This window comes from Rhinoraja longicauda, chromosome 14, assembly GCF_053455715.1.
Source record: "Rhinoraja longicauda isolate Sanriku21f chromosome 14, sRhiLon1.1, whole genome shotgun sequence".
Classification (NCBI taxonomy): domain Eukaryota; kingdom Metazoa; phylum Chordata; class Chondrichthyes; order Rajiformes; family Arhynchobatidae; genus Rhinoraja; species Rhinoraja longicauda.
Genome location: NC_135966.1, coordinates 32,729,018 through 32,748,839, shown reverse-complemented (window position 1 = coordinate 32,748,839; position 19,822 = coordinate 32,729,018). Strand labels below are relative to the sequence as shown.

Sequence of the window (19,822 nt, the reverse complement as noted above, 5' to 3'; positions counted from 1 at the left end):
ACTCTCTTCGTTGGAGTGCAGGAGGATGAGGGGTGATCTTATAGAGGTGAACAAAATCATTAGCGGAACAGATCGGGGTTGGCACACAGAGTCACTTGCCCAGAGTTGGGGAATCGAGAACCAGAGAACTTAGGTTTAAGGTAAGGGAGGGAAAGATTTAACAGGAACCTGACAGGTGACTTTTTCCACACAAAGGGTGGTAGGTGTATGGAACGAGCTGCTGGAGGAGGTAGTCGAGGCAGGTACCATCGCAACGATTAAGAAACATTTGCACAGGTGCATGGATAGGAAAGGTTTAGAGGGATGGGCCTAACACACGCACATGAGACTAGTGTAGATGGGACATGTTGGTCGGTGTAGGCAAGTTGGGTTGAAGGACCTGTTTCCACGGTGATTGACTCCATAACAGAAAACTGAACAGAATTAAAAGAAAAAATTCAATAGGAACCAGAGGGGCAACTTTTCCCACACAGTAGATGTAGAAGGGAACATAGATAAGATGTGTAGGAAAGAACATCTTATCTACACATTATTTAACAAAGAAAGAAACAAAGTACTGGAGCAACTCAGCGGGTCAGGCAGCATCTCCACAGAACATGGATAGCTGACATTTCAGATCGGAACCCTTCTACAGACAGGATAATAAGATGAATGGTCAGTCTTTTACCCAGAGTAGGGGAATCAAGAGCCAGAGGAAATAAGTTTAAGATACAAGGAGAAATATTTAATAGGAACCTGAGGGGCAACCTCTTCCAAACAGAGGATGGTGGGAATATGGAACGAGCAGCCAGAGGAGGTAGTTGAGGCAGGAGTAAGAACACTTAAAAGATATTTACACATACATGGATAGAAAAGGTTTAGAGGAATATGGCCCAAACATGGGCAGGTAGGACTGGTGTAGATGGGGCATGTCGGTTGGCATGGGCAAGTTGGGCCGAAGGGCCTGTTTCCATGCTGCATGACTCAGTGACACTTTAACAGTACAGCAGAACGAGCCCTTCCACACAAAGTAACTCAGCGGGTCAGGCACCATCTCTGGAGAAAAGGAATAGGTGACGTTTTGGGTCTGGACCCTGCTTCAGGCAAGTATATGGTGGTCGCTGGTTAGCGTACACCAGTGGGCTGAAGGGCCTGTTTCCACGCTGTATCTCGAAACCAAGCTAAACATAACTGAAACACTCCATGCCTGGCAACATTTTGGTGAATCTCCTCTGCACCCTCTCCAACACCCCTTCCTGTAATGTGGTGACCACAGCAGACAAATGCCGTGCGTGGTTCTGCTCGCCAGGTTACACCTGGAGTTACACTGGAAGGTTCCGACCTTTCTGTAGCTCCCGACTAGAGGCAATGCACAGCCATGGAGGGCAATGCACAGCCATAGAGGGCAATGTCCAGCTGTGAGGGCAATGCCCAGCCCTGGAGGGCAATGCCCAGCCCTGGAGGGCAATGCCCAGCCATGGAGGGCAATGCCCAGCCCTGGAGGGCAATGCCCAGCCCTGGAGGGCAATGCCCAGCCCTGGAGGGCAATGCCCAGCTGTGAGGGCAATGTCCAGCCCTGGAGGGCAATGTCCAGCCCTGGAAGGCAATGCCCAGCTGTGGAGAGCAAAGCCCCGCTGTGGAGAGCAATGCCCAGCATTGGAGGGCAATGCCCAGCTGTGGAGCGCAATGCCCAGCTGTGGAGCGCAATGCCCAGCTGTGGAGGGTAATGTGCAGCCGTGGAGGGCAATGCCTAGCCTTGTTCTGCAGGCTCAAACCTTTGAAGGGACCTTTGACTTTAGACAGAGATACAGAGCGGAAACAGGCTCTTCGGCCCACCGAGTCCGTGCCGACCAGCGATCACCCCGTACAGTAGCATTATCCCACACACTAAGATAATTTAACCATTTTTTCCAAAGCCAATTAACCTACAAACCTGCACGTCTTTGAGATGTGGAGGGAAACCAGAGCACCTGGAGAAAACCAACACGGTCACAGGAGAACGTGCAAACTCCATGCAGACAGCACCCCTAGTCAGGATCGAACCCAGGTCACTGGCGCTGTGAGGCAGCAACTCTACCGCTGCGCCACCGTGCCACATCTGGATACCTCCCTCAGACGGTGCCCATTGACTACGTTCAGTTTAGTTCATCATTATTGTCATGTTTACTGAGGTACAGTGACAAAAGCTTTTGTAGTGTGCTCTCCATTCAGAGGAAAGAGTGCACATGATTACAATCCAGCCTTCCAAAGTGTACAAATAAAGGTTAGGACATTTAGAGTGGTCCCGACCTCCCATCTACCTCACTGGAGGCCCTCAAATTATCTTTAAATGGACTTAACTGGACTTTATCTTGCACTAAACATTATTCCCTCTATCCTGTATCTGGGCACCACGGATGGCTTGATTGTAATCATGTTTAGTCTTTCCGCTGATTGGATAGCATGCCCCAAAAACACTTTTCACTGTACCTCAGTACACGTGACAACAAATATAAGCTAAGCCATATTAAAGTCCAATTAAGGACAGTTCAAAGATTTCCAAAGAGGTAGATGGGAGGTCAGGACTGCTCTCTAGTTGGTGACAGGATGGTTCAGTTGCCTGATAACACACTTCCATCAGATCTCTCCTCAGCCTCTGGCGTTCCGGAAAAAACAATCCAAGTCTGTCCGACCTCCCCCTGTCGCAAATCCAGGCAGCACTCTGGTAAACCTCCTCCGCACCCTCTCCAAAGCCCCCACATCCTTCCTGTAATGGGGCTACCACAACTGCACGCAATACTCCAAATGCGGCCTGACCAAACGGTATAAAACTGCATCATGACTTCCTGACTCTTATACTCAATGCCCCAACCAATGAAGACAAGCATGCTGTACGCCTTCTTTACCAACCTGTCTACTTGTGTTGCCACTTAGAGAGCTACAGACTGGGTCCCTAAGATCCCTCTGTACATCAATGCTGTTGAGGGTCATGTCTTTGATTGTATACTTTCCCCTTACATTTGACCTCCCAAAGTGCAACACTCCACACACTTGCTCGGATTAAACTCCACCTGCCATTTCTCTGCTCATTTCTGTACCTACTCCAGATCCCACTGCACTCTTTGACAGCCTTCTTCGCAGTGCTGTACTTGTCTTGTGCTGTACTGTTCTATGTTGTATGTGAGAGCAATGCGGAAGTATTTCACACAGAGACCACAGTAGTAGTTTCTGCCTCACAGCGCCAGAGGCCCGGGTTCTATCCTGACTACGGGCGCTGTCTGTGTGTGGAGTTTGTAGGTTCTCTCTGCGACCGCGTGGGTTTTCTCCCACACTCCAAAGACGTGCGGGGTTGTAGGTTAATTGGCTTCGGTAAATTGGTATAGGTGGGGGATTGAATCCCAATTTATTCCCTCCACATTCCCATCACCCCACTTTCTCATCCATTCTCTGCACACGAGGAACAATTTACAGAGGACCAGTTAACCAACAAACCCGCACATCTTTGGAGTGTGGGAGGAAACCGGAGCACCCAGAGGAAGCCCATGCGGTCACAGGGAGAGTGTGCAAACTCCACATACATACACACACACACACACACACACCCCGAGGTCAGGATCGAACCCTGGTCTCTGGCATTGTGAGGCAGTGCCTCTACCCACTGCCCCAATAATGATAGGAACCTGAGGGCCAACTTTTTCTAACAGAGTCACAGAGTGGTGGGTGTATGGAACGAGCTGCCAGAGAGGTTAGTTGGGGGAGGTACCATATCTACATTTAAAAGACATTTGGACAGATACATGGACAGGAAAGGTTTGGAGGGACATGGGCCAAATGAGGGCAACTGGGACTAGTGCATCTTGGTTGGCAAGGACGAGTTGGGCCAAAGGGTCTATATCTGAGGGAGAGGGGAAGAGAGAGAAGAAGAGAAAGAGAGAGAGGAAATTGAAAGAAATAGCTTTATTAAAGTGCAGAATACAATCCAGCTGAAGTACAGTAGAATATTTCAGATTACAGAAGTAGTAAATCACAATTCATTGCGAGAGGTTTAATAAATTACAGATAGAGTAAAAGAGCAAGAATTGACAATTTGAGTGCAGTAACATGGGTGTAAGGAACGAACTGCCAGAGCGGATAGTTGAGGCAGGTACTATCACAACATTGAAGAAACATTTAGACAGGTAACATGGATAAGATAGGTTTAGATGGATATGGGACAGATGCAGGCAGGTGCGACTAATGTAGATGGGACATGTTGGCCGGCGTGGGCACGTTGGGCTGAAGGGCCTGTTTCCACGCTGTAGTACTCTGTGACCCAGGCGGTCACAGGGAGAATATGCAAACTCCACACAGACAGAAAACACATGTGGTCGGGATCGAACCCGGGGCTCTGGCTGTGTGAGGCAGCGGTTCCAAAGAGCTGAACGAGGCAGATATGACTGTCGCCCATTTTAAAGGGCATGGAGATAGTTTGGGCTTCAAGTAATGCACAAAGTGCTGGAGGAACTCAGGCAGCATCTGTGGAGAAGATGGACAGGCGACGTTTCAAACTGACCCGAAATGTCACCTGCCCATTCCCTCCACAGATGCTGTCTGACTTGCTGAGTTCCTCCGGCGCTTTGTCTTCTGCTCACGATTGCAGCATCTGCCGTTCCTTGAATTCCATAAACTTCTTTTGCCAGTTTACACAAGGAACTGCAGATGCTGGAATCTTGAGCAAAAGACAGAGTGCTGGAGGAACTCAGCGGCTCAGGGAGCTAGTCAACAGAACAAAGAGATAGAGGCACAAGGAACTGCAGATGCTGGTTAACAAAAATAGACACAAAGTGCTGGAGTCAGGCAGCATCTCTGGTGAAAAGGGAGGGGTGATGTTTCGGGTAAAGCTCATTAACCCTTTGCTGTTCTTTGGAGAAATCGGACTCAGGAGGCCATTTGGCCCATCTTGTCTGACCTGGTCCTAACTTTCCATCATGAGAATCACAGCTCTTTAGATATTTAAGTTTTCCTTAAAAATATTTGGGTGTTCTGCCTGTTTGAACTTCTCAGGCAGCAGATTTGTGACCCTGTGCTGAAAGTATTTGCTTCAATGCCCCTTTAATGCTGCCATCAACGACTCGGAATCCCTGCCTTGGGGGTGAGTGAGAGCATGCGTGTGTACGTCATGGAGAGGAGTGGGTGACGCGGATGAGAGAAGTGAGAGAAAAGGGGGGGGGGGGCAGGAGTAGGGAGGAGAGGGGAAGTGAGGAAGAGGGGAGAAAGGGGAAAAGAGAGTGGCGAGGGGAGGAACGTGGTGTCAGAGGGGCAGCGCACATTTATACAGTGCATTCAGAAAGTATTCAGACCCCTTCACTTTTTCCACATTTTGCTATTTCAGCCTTATTTAAAAATGGATTAAATTCTTTTTTTTTATCATCAATCTACACACAATACCCCATAATAAAAAAGCGAAAACAGGTGTTTACAAGTTTTTGCAAAGTAATTAAAAATAAATAACTGAAATATCACATTTACATAAGTATTCGGACCTTTTGCTATGACACTCAAAATTGTGCTTATGTTCATCCTGTTTCCATTGATTATCCTTGAGATGTTTCTACAACTTGATTGGAGTCCACCAGTGGTAAATTAAATGGATTGGACATGATTTGGAAAGGCACACACCTGTCTATATAAGGTCCCACAGTTGACAGTGCATGTCAGAGCAAAAACCAAGCCATGAAGACAAAGGAATGGTCGGTAGACCTCCGAGACAGGATTGTGTCGAGACACAGATCTGGGGAAGGGTAGAAAACAATTTCTGCAGCATTGCAGGTCCAGAAGAGCACAGTGGCCTCCGTCATTCTTAAATGGAAGAACTTTGGAACCACCAGGACTCTTCATAGAGCTGGCTGCCCGGTCAAACTGAGCAATCGGGGGAGAAGGACCTTGGTCAAGGAGGTGACCAAGAACCCGATGGTCACTCTGACAGAGCCCCAGAGTTCCTCTGTGAAGATGGGAGAACCTTCCAGAAGGACAAGTATATCTGCAGCACTCCACCAATCAGGCCTTTATGGTAGAGTGGCCATGCGGAAGCCACTTCTCAGTAAAAGGCACATGACAGCCCACTTGGAGTTTGCCAAAAGGCACCTAAAGGACTCTCAGACCATGAGAAACAAGATTCTCTGGTCTGATGAAACCAAGATTGAACTCTTTGGCCTGAATGCCAAGCGGCACCGCTCATCACCTGGCCAATACCATAGCTACGGTGAAGCATGGTGGTGGCAGCATCATGCTGAGGGGATGTTTTTCAGCGGCAGGATCTAGGAGACTAGTCAGGATCGAGGGAAAGATGAACGGAGCAAAGTACAGAGAGATCCTTGATGAAAACCTGCTCCAGAGCGTTCGGGACCTCAGACTGGGGCGGAGGTTCACCTTCCACAGGACAATGACCCTAAGCACACAGCCAAGACAACGCAGGAGTGGCTTTGTGACAAGTCTGTGAATGTCCTTGAGTGGCCCAGTCAGAGCCCAGACTTGAACCCGATCAAACATCTCTGGAGGGACCTGAAAATAGCTGTGCATCAACGCTCCCCATCCAACCTGACAGAGCTTGAGAGGATCTGCAGAGAAGAATAGGAGAAATTACCCAAATACAGGTGTGCCACGCTTGTAGCGTCATACCCAAGAAGACTTGAGGCTGTAATCACTGCCAAAGATGCCTCAACAAAGTACTGAGTAAAAGGTCTGAATACTTATGTAAATGTGATATTTCAGTTATTTCTTTTTAATTACTTTGCAAAATTTTCTAAACACCTGTTTTCGCTTTTTTATTATGGGGTATTGTGTGTAGATTGATGATTTAAAAAAATGAATTTAATTGATTTTTAAATAAGGCTGTAACGTAGCAAAATGTGGAAAAAGTGAAGGGGTCTGAATACTTTCTGAATGCACTGTATGTTGGGGAGAAGAGGAGTAAGCGTGCAGGGGAAGTGTGCACGGAAGAGAATGTGAGACTATGGAGGGGTCGTCATGGCAACGGGCCTGGGATTCGAGGCGAGGCCTCAGGGCCTGTATGTTGCTGGAGGGGACAGGCACATGCTCCCCACGCGCGCCACACCACGCACACACATGTGTGACGTTTACAGGAAGACCCCGCGCGGCCTCCACACCTGAGCCTCGAGTCCGGCTCTCCTCGCCGAGAAGCTGGGCCTGGGGGTGGTCGGGGCCGTTCCTCCGCGCCCAGCTCCAGCAGAGGGAGAGTCTGAGCCTCGCATCGCCTCCGTGGCGACGCCGTTGATCCTGGGCCCGGGTGGCCTGGCAGCGGTTGGAGGGGGAGCTGAGCTGCGCCCAGTGGGAGAGGCTCTGGCGGGTGGCAATAACACCAGGGAGGTTGAGCTGATCTGCCGGCAGACTAGGCCCGGAGCCTCGGCCTTGCCATTATAGGCCCCGCCACGGACTAGGCCTGGAGCCTCGGCCTTGTTGCTGTAGGGCCAGCCCCGGACTAGGCCTGGAGCCTCGGCCTTGTTGCTGTAGGCTGTACTTTGGACCAGGCCCGGAGCCCCGGCCTTGCCGTTGTCAGCCCTGCCTCGGACTTGGCCTGGAGTCTCGGCCTTGTTGTTGAATGCACCACCCCGGACTACGCCTGGAGCTTCTGCCTTGCCATTGTAGGCCCTGCCCCGGAGCTGGACCAGACTATTACCGCACTTCCAGCTGGGCGGCAGCGAGGCAGTGGGCGAAGGGGGCCTAGGTGCCGGGCCCTCGATGGTGAAGCGCTCCATGCGAGTCTGGCGTCGGGCGAACAGCTCGGCCCCTTTGCCCCGCACCTCAGACAGGCCCGGCGAGGCCCCGTGCCTGGGTGGGGGCAGCGGCGCCCCCCTCAGCTCGGGAGGCCTCAGGCACGATGCCCAGGCGGGCGCCGGCCGTTCCTCGCCGGCAGGAGGGCCGGGAGCAGGGGACTTGGGCTGGCCTAGCATGCAGGCCTCGGCCCCCAGGCCCAGCTCGTCTCCTGTACCCTGGCCTGGCCCGCCCCCACCTCCACCTCCACCTGCGGCCTTGCGCTGCCCGTCCGCCCCGCGCACCAGAGACAGCAGCTCGGGATTGGGCTCCAGCCTGGGCCGCTCGTGGAAGGTGAACATGGGTCTCCGGCTGGCCTTGCGGAGCCTTGACTGCTCCAGGATGCCCGTCTTGGCCGACCAGGGCTGCAGGGCCTCCTTTGGGGCCTCGGCTGCCCCTCGGGCCTCCCTCGGCAGCTCCAAATAGGCCTCGGCGTGGGCAGGTAGGCCGGGCCCCTTCACTTCCTCAGCCTGAGGCCTAGCTGCCGCCACCACCACCACCACCTTCTCTTCCTTCTCCTTCTCCATGCTGGCCTGCTGCTCGAAGTAGGGCACGCTGGTCTCCTCGGGGCTTAGACATCCCCCGGGCTCCCTGCCCTCTCCATCCGGGCCCGCCAGCCCACCGAGGGAAAACTGGTCGACCCGCTTCTTACGCCGGTTGAAGAGGAGGACACCCTTGGAGTTTGCGCTGGGCGTCGTTGTCAGCTGGGCGGCGATCTGCCGGCTCTGCTGGACCTTTGGTCCCACGACCTCCTGCTCACTTCCTCCCCAGTTCCCGTGGAGACCTGAAGGAAGGAAAGAAGGAAGGAAGGAAGTCGTTAGTGGTCAGGCCCAGCTGGTTAAAACAACACTGAGAGGCACGTTGGCGCAGCTGTAGAGTTGCCTCACAGCGCCAGAGACCCAGGTTTGATCCTGACCACACGTGCTGACTTTACGGAGTTTGTACGTTCTTCCTGTGACTGCATGGGTTTTCTCCGGGTGCTCTGGTTTCCTCCAACTCTCCAATGATGTGCAAGTTTTACACAGGTATGTGATCCACATCCCTCCATATCCATGTGCCTATCCAAAAGTCTCTTAAACGCCACTATCGTATCTGTCTCGTCCTACACTCCTGAAAGTGTGATCCAGGCCCCCACCACCTCTGTTTAAAAAAACACCCATTTGCCCCACACATCTCCTTTAAACGTTCCCCCTCACACATTAAAGCTATGCCCTCTTGTCTTAGACATTTCATCCTGGGGCTAAAGGTTCTGACTGTCTACCTTATCTATGCTTCACATAACTTTCTACACATCTATCAGGTCTCGCCTCGACCACTGATGCTTCAGAGAAAAGAATCCAAGTTTGGCCAACCTCTCCCTGTAGCTGAACACTCTAATCCAGGCAGCGTTCTGGTAAACCTCTTCTGCACCCTCTCTAAAGCCTCTACATCCTTCCTGCAATGGGGTGACCAGAACTGCACGCAATACTCCAAATACAGCCCAACCAAAGTCCGATTGACTTCAGACATCAAGACTTCCTGATTCTTCGAGTCAATGCCCTGACTGATACCATATGCTCAGAATGTAAAGTGCTGCAGTAACTCAGCGGGTCTGGAGAACATGGATAGATGGTGTTTTTGGTTGGGACCCTTCTTCAGACTGGTCTCACTCTTTGCCATCTTTACCCCTCGCTATTTGGTTTAGTCTTAGTTTAGAGATACAGCATGGAAACAGACTCTATGAGCTACCGAGTCCACGCCGACCATCGATCACCTGTTCACACTAGTTCTATGTTATCCCACTTTCTCATCCACTCCCAACACACGAAGGGTAATCTACAGAGGGTCAATTAACCTACAAACACGCAAGTCTTTATTGTAGACAATAAAAGCAATTTGATTTGATTTGATATGGGAGGAAATCCGAGCACTTGGAGGAGACCTACGAGATCACGGGGAGAACGTGCAAACTTCCACAAACACAGCACCCGAGGTCAGGATCGAATCTATGATGCTGTAAGGCAGCAGCTTTACCAGATGCACTACTGTGCTGCCTACTTTGAGTTTGAGTTTCGTTTATTGTCACGTGTACCGAGGTACAGTAAAAAGCCTTTTGTTGCGTGCTATCTAGTCAGCGAAAAGACTATACATGATTACAATCAAGCCGTCCACAGTGTACAGATACAGGATGAAGGGAATAACGCTTAGTGCAAGATAAAATCCAGTAGTCCGATTAAAGATAGTCTGAGGGTCTCCAATGAGGAAGATGGGAGATAGACACACAAATGCTGGAGTAACTCAGCGGGACAGGCAGCATCTCTGGAGAGAAGGAATGGGTGTCGTTTCAGGTCGAGACCTGGCCTTGGGAGGTCGGGACCGCAATCTAGCTGGTGGTAGGATGGGAAAAACTGTTCCTGAATCTGGAGCTGTGTGTGTGTTTTCACACCTGTACCTCTTGCCTGGGGGAAGAGGAGGGGGGAGGGGAGGGGAGGGGAGGGGAGGGGAGGGGAGGGGAGGAGAGGGGAGGAGAGGGGAGGAGAGGGGAGGAGAGGGGAGGAGAGGGGAGGAGAGGGGAGGAGAGGGGAGAAGAGGGGAGAAGAGGGGAGAAGAGGGGGTGACCGGGTGGGTGAGACTGGTCCTTGATTTTGCTGGTGGCCTTGCCGAGGCAGCGTGAAGTGTAGAAGGAGTCAATGGAGGGGAGGTTGGTTTGTGTGATGGTCTGGGCTGCGTCTACAACTCTCTCTCTCAATTTGTTGCGGTTGGGGACCATGCCCAGTTATTGAGGGAGTTCTGGACTCGGAATTACATTGCTTTCTGCGTGTGAATTGGCTGCCAGGGTGCTCCCAATTACACGCGGGACAGGCGCTACATGAATGCATATTTTCTTCCGCAGTTTGCGTGTGTGCTGTTAACGGGAGATGGCGCCACATGTGCAAGCTAAGAGAGTTTGGTTCAGTATATCTGTCCCACAGAATGAAATGGCACATAAGATATTAACGCCCTTAGTCTGTCACCGGCCGACTCCAGCATCAGCACTCTGGTCCCGCGGAGTAGGGGATTAAAGTCTCCTTTCCCGTTTCTCCGGGAAATCACACCACCGTATGAAAGATCAGCAGGGAACACACATTTCTCAGCAAGACACTAATAACATTTCAAAACCAAGTCAGTTTACTGAAAACAAAACCTTCCGAATTAACCCGTTATAACAATTATATTTAATCGGACAACATTAATCACGTTTAAAAAATATATATTTTAGTTATAATTTCGGTTACTGCAAACTTTTATCGTGAAAAATGAATCTTTTTTTAAAAAAAAGTTTGAAACTTTGCCAGTGCCAATTTTATGAAACGACTGTTTACTTCTGTAAGGTTTTTATTTGACTGTATTTGGTGCAAAACGCACAAATGCAGGATTAGTTACTGAGCCCCATGCTCGGAATATTTGTCGTTTCTTACCTTTCCTTCCCCTCCGAGCCTAGATCAAACGGTAACGTTGCCCTCTGCTTTTTGCAATATCATTTCCAACTCTGTCCCGCCCCTTTTTATTCTTGCCAGCGTGCGATTAGATAGCCAGCAACAAATGCATGTGTCTGTCAAACTAACTTTAACTTTCTGTGGAGTGCAATGAAATCACCAGAGCGGATTAAATGGCACAGCGGCTGCATCAATTTCCAAACATGCTGCAGACAGCTGGGATGGTCCTCCTCATGGGTCATAGCGCCCGCCCTCCGACACTTCCCCCTCTTGAAGGCACTGCATTTGCTGGAATCCAGAGCAAAACACACCGTGCAGGAGGATACATCAAGATACGCCAGCACTATGTATCCTTTTGTGTAAACCAGCATCTGCAGTTCCTTGTTTATAAGCACACATTTCCCGAGTAACTCAGTGGGTCGGGCAGCATCGCTGGATAGAAGAAAGAGGTGACGTTTTTGGACGAGACCCTTCTTCAGACTGAGAGTCAGGGGAGAGGGATACTAGAGGTAATGAAAAGGTTCAGCAGAGAACAGGAGGAATCACAGGGGGGGGCAGCCAGAGAGGGTCATGCAGAACTCTTCAATGTCGGGATACCTTGAGAGGTTTCGCAGTGGGGCAGACAGAATGTGCAGGAAGGAATTGCAGATACTGGTTTACACCGAAGAGGGACAGAAAATGCTGGAGTAACTCAGCGGGTAAGGCAGCATCTCACCTATTCCCTTTTCTTCAGAGATGCTGCCTGACCCGCTGAGTTACTCTAGCATTTTAGAAGGGTGCGGAGGTCAAGTCAATTAATATTTTTAAAAGGCAGATACTGATAGATTTGTGATTAGAAATAGCATTAAGGGTTATGAGGAGAAGGCCTCAGGAGAATGGGGTTGAGAGGGAAAGGTAGATCAGCCATGATTGAAAGGTGGTGTAGACTTGATGGGCTGAATGGTATAATTCTACTCCTATCACATATGAACATGAACTTATTTCCAGTTCCTTGTTTCTACATGGAACTAGCGGGAATGGGTGATCAATGGTCAGTACGGACTTGGTGGGCCGAAGGGCCATGCTGTTTCTCTAAAACTAAACTGTACAGAGATAGGGTGAATGCACAGTCTTTTACCCAGGGTAGAGGAATCAGGTTTAATCTGTAACCAGAGGGCACAGGTTTAAGGTGAAGGGGGACGTTTTGGTTACCCTGCTGTAGGAAGGATGTTATTAAGGCGGTAAGGGTGCAGAGATTTACGAAGATTTGCCAGGACTCGAGGGCCTGAGGAGGTGGGTAGGTGGGACTAGGTGGGCATGGATGAATTGGACCAAAGGGCCTGTTTCCACGCCGTATGACTCCTCTTTCTCATCAGGCAAAAGGTAGAGAAGTGTAAAAATGCGCACCGCCAGATCCTGGGACAGTTTCTTCCCAGCTGTGATCGGGCAACTGAATCATCCTATCACAACCAGAGAGCAATGCTGAACTACCATCTCCCTCTTTGGTGACCCTCGAACTATCCTTAATCGGACTTTGCTGGCTTTACCTTGCACTAAACGTTATTCCCTTATCAAGTATCATCGATTGTAATCATGTATTCCCTTTCTGCAGACTGGTTAGCAGGCAACAAAAGCTTTTTACTGTACCAATAAACTAAACTAATCTATGTGTCGATGACTCCAAAAATACGCAGATCAATAATCCATGGATTTGAGGAGAGGTCGTAGAGTCATACAGCGTGGAAACAGGCCCATCGGCCCAACTTGCCCACACTGACCAACATGCCCCATCTACACTTGTCCCACTTGCCTACGTTTGGCCCATGTCCCTCTAAACCTTTCCTATCCATGTACCTATCTAATTGTTTCTTAAACATTATGACAGCACCTGCCTCAAATATCCCCCTCCAGCAGCTTGTTCCATACACCCACCACCCTCTGTGTGAAGAAGTTACCCCTCGGGTTCCTATTAAATCTTTCCCCCCTCAGCTTAAACCTAAGTTCTCTGGTTCTCGATTCCCCAACTCTGGGCAAGTGACTCTGTGTGCCAACCCGATCTGTTCCTCTTATGATTTTGTTCACCTCTATAAGATCACCCCTCATCCTCTTGCGCTCCAACGAAGAGAGTCCTAGCCTGCTCAACCTCTCCCTATAGATCAGGCCCTCGATTCCTAGCAACATCCTTGTAAATCTTCTCTGCACCCTTTCCTGCTTGACAACATCTTTCTTGTAACATGGTGATCAAAACTGAGCAGAGTGCAGCCTCACCAATGTCTTCTACAACTGCAATATGACCTCCCAATTTCCTACACTGTGCAAGAGACTCTGTGCGTCTTCCCGATCTATTCCTCTCATGATTTTGTACACCTCTGTAAGATGGTCGGGAACATGGTGTTATAAAAGGTACGGTCGGTGCAGCTAATTTAAGACACCCATCCTCATGTTTCAGTCAGAGAGAACCAGCAGTGGCAAGCAGTGAGAAATGCATGACAACCAGCTGGGAAATTAATCTACCAGGTGAGTGCTGGAGGATTTGGAAGGATAAATATTCAAAGGCCCAAATGTCTCAACACAATGAGGGGAATAGACAGGGTGAATGCACAACATCTTTTACCCAGAATAGGGGAATTCACAACCAGAAGACATAGGTTTAGGTTGAGGCGCAAATATGTACAAAATCATGAGGGGAATAGTTAGATAGGGTGAATGCAAAGAGTCTTTTACCCAGAGTAGGGGAATCAAGTACCAGAGGGCAGAGGTTTAAGATGAGAGGGGAAAGATTTAATAGGAACCCGAGGGGCAACCTTTTTCACATGGAGGGTGGTGGGTGGATGGAACCTGCTTCCAGAGGAGGTACTTAAGGCAGGTACAATAACATTTAAAAGGAATTTGGACAGGTACATGGATAGGACAGGTTTAGAGGGATATGGGCCAAACGCAAGCAGGTGAGATTAGTGTAGAAGGGGCATGCTGGTTGGCGTGGGCAAGTTGGGCCGAAGGGCCTGTATCTTTGCTATATGACTCGGACTCTTTTGACTGTCTCAAGCTGGTGAGTACCAGGGGAATATTCTGCACTCTGGTATTCTTCTCTTTGCACTGCCTGTTGTGCTTGTGTGTGGTTTGATTGAGCTCATGGATGGTATGATGTGACTGGATAGCACACAAACAGATTTTTTCCACTGTATCTCGGTACCCATGACAATAATAAAACAATAACAATAACATCCTCTCCCTTTTCTCTAATCTCTTGCAGTTCAAAGGCCAACCTGTCAACCTTTGCTCGGGACACAACACATCACACCCATTCCAGTTCCTTTAAACTAACAGAGTTTGAAGAAGAGTCCCAACCCGAAACATCACCTATCCATGTTCCCCCGAGATGCTGCCTGACTTGCTGAGTTACTCCAACACTTCGCATCTTTTTTGTTTCCTAAAGAATAGGGCAGCACAGTGGCGCAACGGTAGAGCCACTACCTTACAGCGCCAGAGACCCGGGTTCCACCCTGACTGCGGGTGCTGTCTGTGTGGAGTTTGTACGTTTTCCCTGGGACTGCGTGGGTTTTCTACGGGTGCTCTGGCTTCCGCCCACATTCCAAAGACATGCAGGTCTGTAGGTTAATTGGCTTCTATAAAATTGTCCCTGGTCAAGTCAAGTCAAGTCAAGTCAAATTTATTTGTCACATACACATACGATGTGCAGTGAAATGAAAGTGGCAATGCCTGCGGGTTGTGCACAAAAAGAATTACAGTTACAGCATATAAATAAAGTTAATAAGTTACTAAACATAGCACAAAAAGTGTCGACAAAAATTTAGTCTCTGGGGTTATCAAAGTTGACAGTCCTGATGGCCTGTGGGAAGAAGCTCCGTCTCATCCTCTCCGTTTTCACAGCGTGACAGCGGAGGCGTTTGCCTGACCGTAGCATCTGGAACAGTCCGTTACTGGGGTGGCAGGGGTCCCTCATGATCTTGCTTGCTCTGGATCTGCACCTCCTGATGTATAGGTCCTGCAGGGGGACGAGTGTAGTTCCCATGGTGCGTTCTGCCGAACGCACTACTCTCTGCAGGGCCATCCTGTCCTGGGCAGAGCTGTTCCCAAACCAGACTGTAATGTTGCCGGACAGGATGCTCTCTACAGCCCCAGAGTGCCAGATCAGCCACCTCCTCCCGGTAGGTGTAACATTGTGCTACAATACGGGGCGATCGCTGGTTGGCATGGATTCTGTGGGTCTAAAGGCTTGATTCCATGCTGGTTCTCTGAAGTTTAAAGTAAAGTCGAAATAAACATCCAGCCTTAAGCAAAGATACAGCCCTCAGACTTCTGGATAGGCAGAATGTTGACACAAAATGTTGGAGTAACTCAGCGGGTCAGGCAGTATCTCTGAAGAAAAGGACTCAGTGAAGTGTTGAGACCCTTCTTCATACTGAGAGTCAGGGGAGAGAGAAACTAGAGGTATGAAAAGGTGCAGAACAAATCAGGGGCGGCACCGATGACCCAGGAAAGGTAGAGTCCACAATGGTCCATTGTTGGCTGTGGAAGAGGTGATAACGAAGGGATTTGAACAGTGAAACTAGCAGGACTACTAGGGTGCGGGAGGGTCAGAGAGACAGGGAATGCAAGGGTTACTTAAAATGAGAGAAGTCAATACTCATACCGCTGGATTGTAAGCTACCCAAGCGAAATATGAGATGCAGTTCCTCTAGTTTTTTTGGGGGGTTTTTTGTTGGTTTTTTTTTCTCTTCTTTTTTTTTTTCTTTCACATTTCAAGTGCATCTTTTTTGTCCACTATACAGATGTCACAAATATACACACGTCACACCTATAACTCAGTCTCAGTTGCCATATCCGACAATTGGGTTGGTAGAGGGGTTCTGGCCCCAAGGACATTATGTTCTGTTTGTAAATGAAAGCCGAGTTCCATTTATTGATACAAAATTAGACAATAGCTACTCATGCCCTTACCGTGATGTTTACTGGGCCGTCAGCCTCTGACGGGGTTCCCTTTGTTAAAGTGGTTATTATATTCACAATGGCTTGCAGTCTGTTTCATTAGAGCACCAGATGACATAAATTTGAGTGTGTCCTTTAACAGTTCCTCTAGTTTGCGTGTGGCCTCACTCTGACAGTGGAGGAGGCCCAGGTCAGAACGGTCAGTGTGGGAATAGGAAGGGGAGTTGAAGTGAGATTCGGGAGATAGCCCCTGGATATGCACATGGATATGCAGGGAATGGAGGGACATGGATCACGAGCAGGCAGATAAGAGTTGGTCTTGGCATCACGTTCGGCACAGACATTGTGGGCCGAAGGGCCTGCTCTTGTGCTGTACTCTTCTCTGTTCTATTTTCTAGGTTCTAAGTACCCCAGATCTGTCGAACTGAAAGATTATTTACCAATTTTTGTATTAAATCCCCTCACAATAAATGATAATATTAGCTTTCCTAATTACATCCTGTCTTTGAAGAGGGGCAGAAGAGGTTAATGTGGTTTAGATGGACACAAAGTGCTGGAGTAATTGTGCAGCTCAGTCACTATCCCTGGAGAACATGGATAGGTTACGTTTCGAGTCAGGACCATTCTTCAGACTTTATAGTTTAGAGATACAGCAGGGAAACAGGCCCTTCGGCCCACCGAGTCGGCGACGGCCATTGATCACCCCGTTCACACTATTTCAATGTTATTCCACTTTTGCATCCACTTGCTACACACTGGGGGGCATTTTACAGAGGGCTGATTAACCTACAAACCAGCACGTCTCTGGGATGTGGGAGGAAAGTGGAGCACCCGGAGGAACCACTCCCACAGCGCAGCGCTCCCTCAGTACTGCCCCTCCCACCTTGTGGCACTCCCTCACTGCCCCTCCCACCTTGTGGCACTCCCTCACTGCCCCTCCCACAGTGTGGCGCTCCCTCACTGCCCCTCCCACAGTGTGGCACTCCCTCACTGCCCCTCCCACAGTGTGGCACTCCCTCACTGCCCCTCCCACAGCGCAGCGCTCCCTCAGTACTGCCCCTCCCACCTTGTGGCGCTCCCTCACTGCCCCTCCCACAGTGCGGCACTCCCTCACTGCCCCACCCACAGCGCGGCGCTCCCTCACTGCCCCTCCCACAGTGTGGCACTCCCTCACTGCCCCTCCCACAGTGTGGCGCTCCCTCACTGCCCCTCCCACAGTGCGGCACTCCCTCACTGCCCCACCCACAGTGTGGCGCTCCCTCACAGCCCCACCCACAGCGCGGCGCTCCCTCACAGCCCCTCCCACCTTGTGGCACTCCCTCACTGCCCCTCACACCTTGTGGCACTCCCTCAGTACTGCCCCTCCCACAACGCAGCACTCCCTCACAGCCCCTCCCACCTTGTGGCACTCCCTCACTGCCCCTCCCACAGTGCGGCACTCCCTCACTGCCCCTCCCACAGTGCGGCACTCCCTCACTGCCCCTCCCACAGTGCGGCACTCCCTCACTGCCCCTCCCACAGTTCGGTGCTCCCTCACTGTCTTTCCCACAGTGCGGCGCTCCCTCACTGCCCCTCCCACAGTGCGGCACTCCCTCACTGCCCCTCCCACAGTTCGGTGCTCCCTCACTGTCTTTCCCACAGTTTGGTGCTCCCTCACTGTCTCTCCCACAGTGCGGCACTCCCTCACTGTCTTTCCCACAGTGCGGCGCTCCCTCAGTACTGCCCCTCCCACAGTGCGGCGCTCTCTCACTGTCTCTCCCACAGTGCGGTGCTCCCTCACTGTCTCTCCCACAGTGCGGCGCTCCCTCACTGTCTCTCCCACAGTGCGGCGCTCCCTCACTGCCCCTCCCACACTACCTCTACTGTAATTGTAAGCCTGTGCTCATTTCCTTACAAACTGTTCTGGGACATTTATTGCTAACAGTGCAGTATCTAATCATCGAGATTTTATTGACAAGATATAGTTTCTAAAGGTCACTGCGTGGGAGGAATCGAGATAACCATCCTTACTTGCTGGAGTTTGATGTGGAGTTTCAATCCCACCAGGGCCCCTGTTTGTGGACCTCTCCTCTTCACCACATTCCAGGGTTTTGTTGATGGGGTCCATTCCTTCGTCCAGGGAGCTGGTCCCTTGCTCGCCAACCTCCTCGCTGACCGTAGGAGCTGGTCCAGAGACCCCGGAGACGTTGAGTGAGAGACACAGCCTTTCCACGTCCACATCCATCATTCCGCCCTTTCCCCCGCCTGCCTCCTCCCATACGTCTGGTGGGGAGGGAGCTGCCCCTCCCACGGACCATGCGGACTTTGGCTCCCGCGTGATGTAACTGCACCGACGCACATCTGCCTCCAACTGCATCTGGCCGGCGTCTCCACAGGGAGGAGGTGGCGGGATGTCCGTCCCACTTCAACGGGATTGAGCCTTGTGTGGCTTGATGAGGACCAACCTTCAACAGGTATCAAGTCCAACCGCAAGATGTCCACAAGATGGAGATAGAAACAAGATGTTCTCCCAGTTCCACGTTTCTTGGCTTGTCAAGGAACAATCTTCACCAGGTATCCAACAGTAAGATACCTCCTTGAACTAAGGTGTTCTCCTAGTTCAATGTTGAATAGGTCCTGCTTGGTGGAGGAACAACTTTCAACAGATATTAATTCCAGCAGCAGGATGTCCATAAGATGGAGATAGATGTCCTCCTAGTTCAACGTTTGTTAGCTTGTTGAGGAACAACTTTCAGCAGGTATCCAACAGCAAGATGTCCACAGAATAGAGACAGAAAGAGGAGGACCTCCCAATTCAACGTTGCTTGGCTTGTCAAAGAACAACCTTCAACAGGTATCAGGCTTGTCAAAGAACAACCTTCAACAGGTATCAGCGGGATGTTTTCCCGGTTCAATGGTGCTTGGTTTGTTGAGGAACAGGCTTCAACAGATATTAATTCCAACAGTAAGATGCCCACAAGATGGAGATAGAAGCAAGATGTCCTCCTGGTTTCAATTGCTTGACTGGTGCCTGGCTTCTTAAAGAACAACCTTCAACAAGTATCAAGTCCTCGTGTTGAGTGTTGCAAACCTCTTGTCTTTTATCGTAGGTACTCAGGACTCCGTCTGACCTTCCTCCTGGCTTGGGCGATGTGTTAAGATGAGGGCAAGTGGTCCTCAGTGTGGAACGATCTGACTTCAGACATCTGGCAACCGGGACCCACACCTTTGAGGGTCTTCAGAGGCAAACTGTAGGCGAGGGGGGATAACGGAGCGGGTAAGTGGAGTCTGACAAACGACTTCATTGCACATGTTAATGATATAGTAGACACGAGGAACTGCAGATACTGGTTTACAACAAAAAAAAGACACAAAGTGCTGGAGTAACTCAGTAGGTAAGGCAGCATCTCTGGAGAACATGGAAAGGTGTTGTTTCAGGTCAGCACCTTTCTTCAGAACGTGTTTTGTGTTTGTGTGTGTGTGTATATGTCTGTATTTGTACATATGTGTACTTGTGTGTATATATTTGCACGACTATACATTGATGCTTGTGAGTAAACAACCATGTGTGTGTATTTGCAGGTGTACAACATGTGTTTGTATGTGTGCATATATGATTAAGTGTGTTCAAGTGTGTGTGCATGTGTGTGTAGAACTGTGAGTGTGTGTGCATTTGTTAGTGTATGTGAGAG

At 50.1% G+C, this 19,822-nt stretch overlaps 1 protein-coding gene across 1 annotated transcript in view; it reads right to left on the bottom strand.

The window, feature by feature from the left end:
* The window catches only part of synpo (synaptopodin), a 38,074-nt gene that overhangs the window by 4,233 nt on the left and 14,019 nt on the right, over nt 1–19,822 (bottom strand). Inside the window, exons 3-4 of the mRNA XM_078411158.1 lie at nt 18,162–19,379; nt 7,104–8,551 (exon numbers count right to left, since the gene is read on the bottom strand). Coding sequence (XP_078267284.1) covers nt 7,104–8,551; nt 18,162–18,507 — 1,794 coding nt within the window. The 5' untranslated portion in view covers nt 18,508–19,379. The remainder of the gene's footprint in view (nt 1–7,103; nt 8,552–18,161; nt 19,380–19,822) is intronic.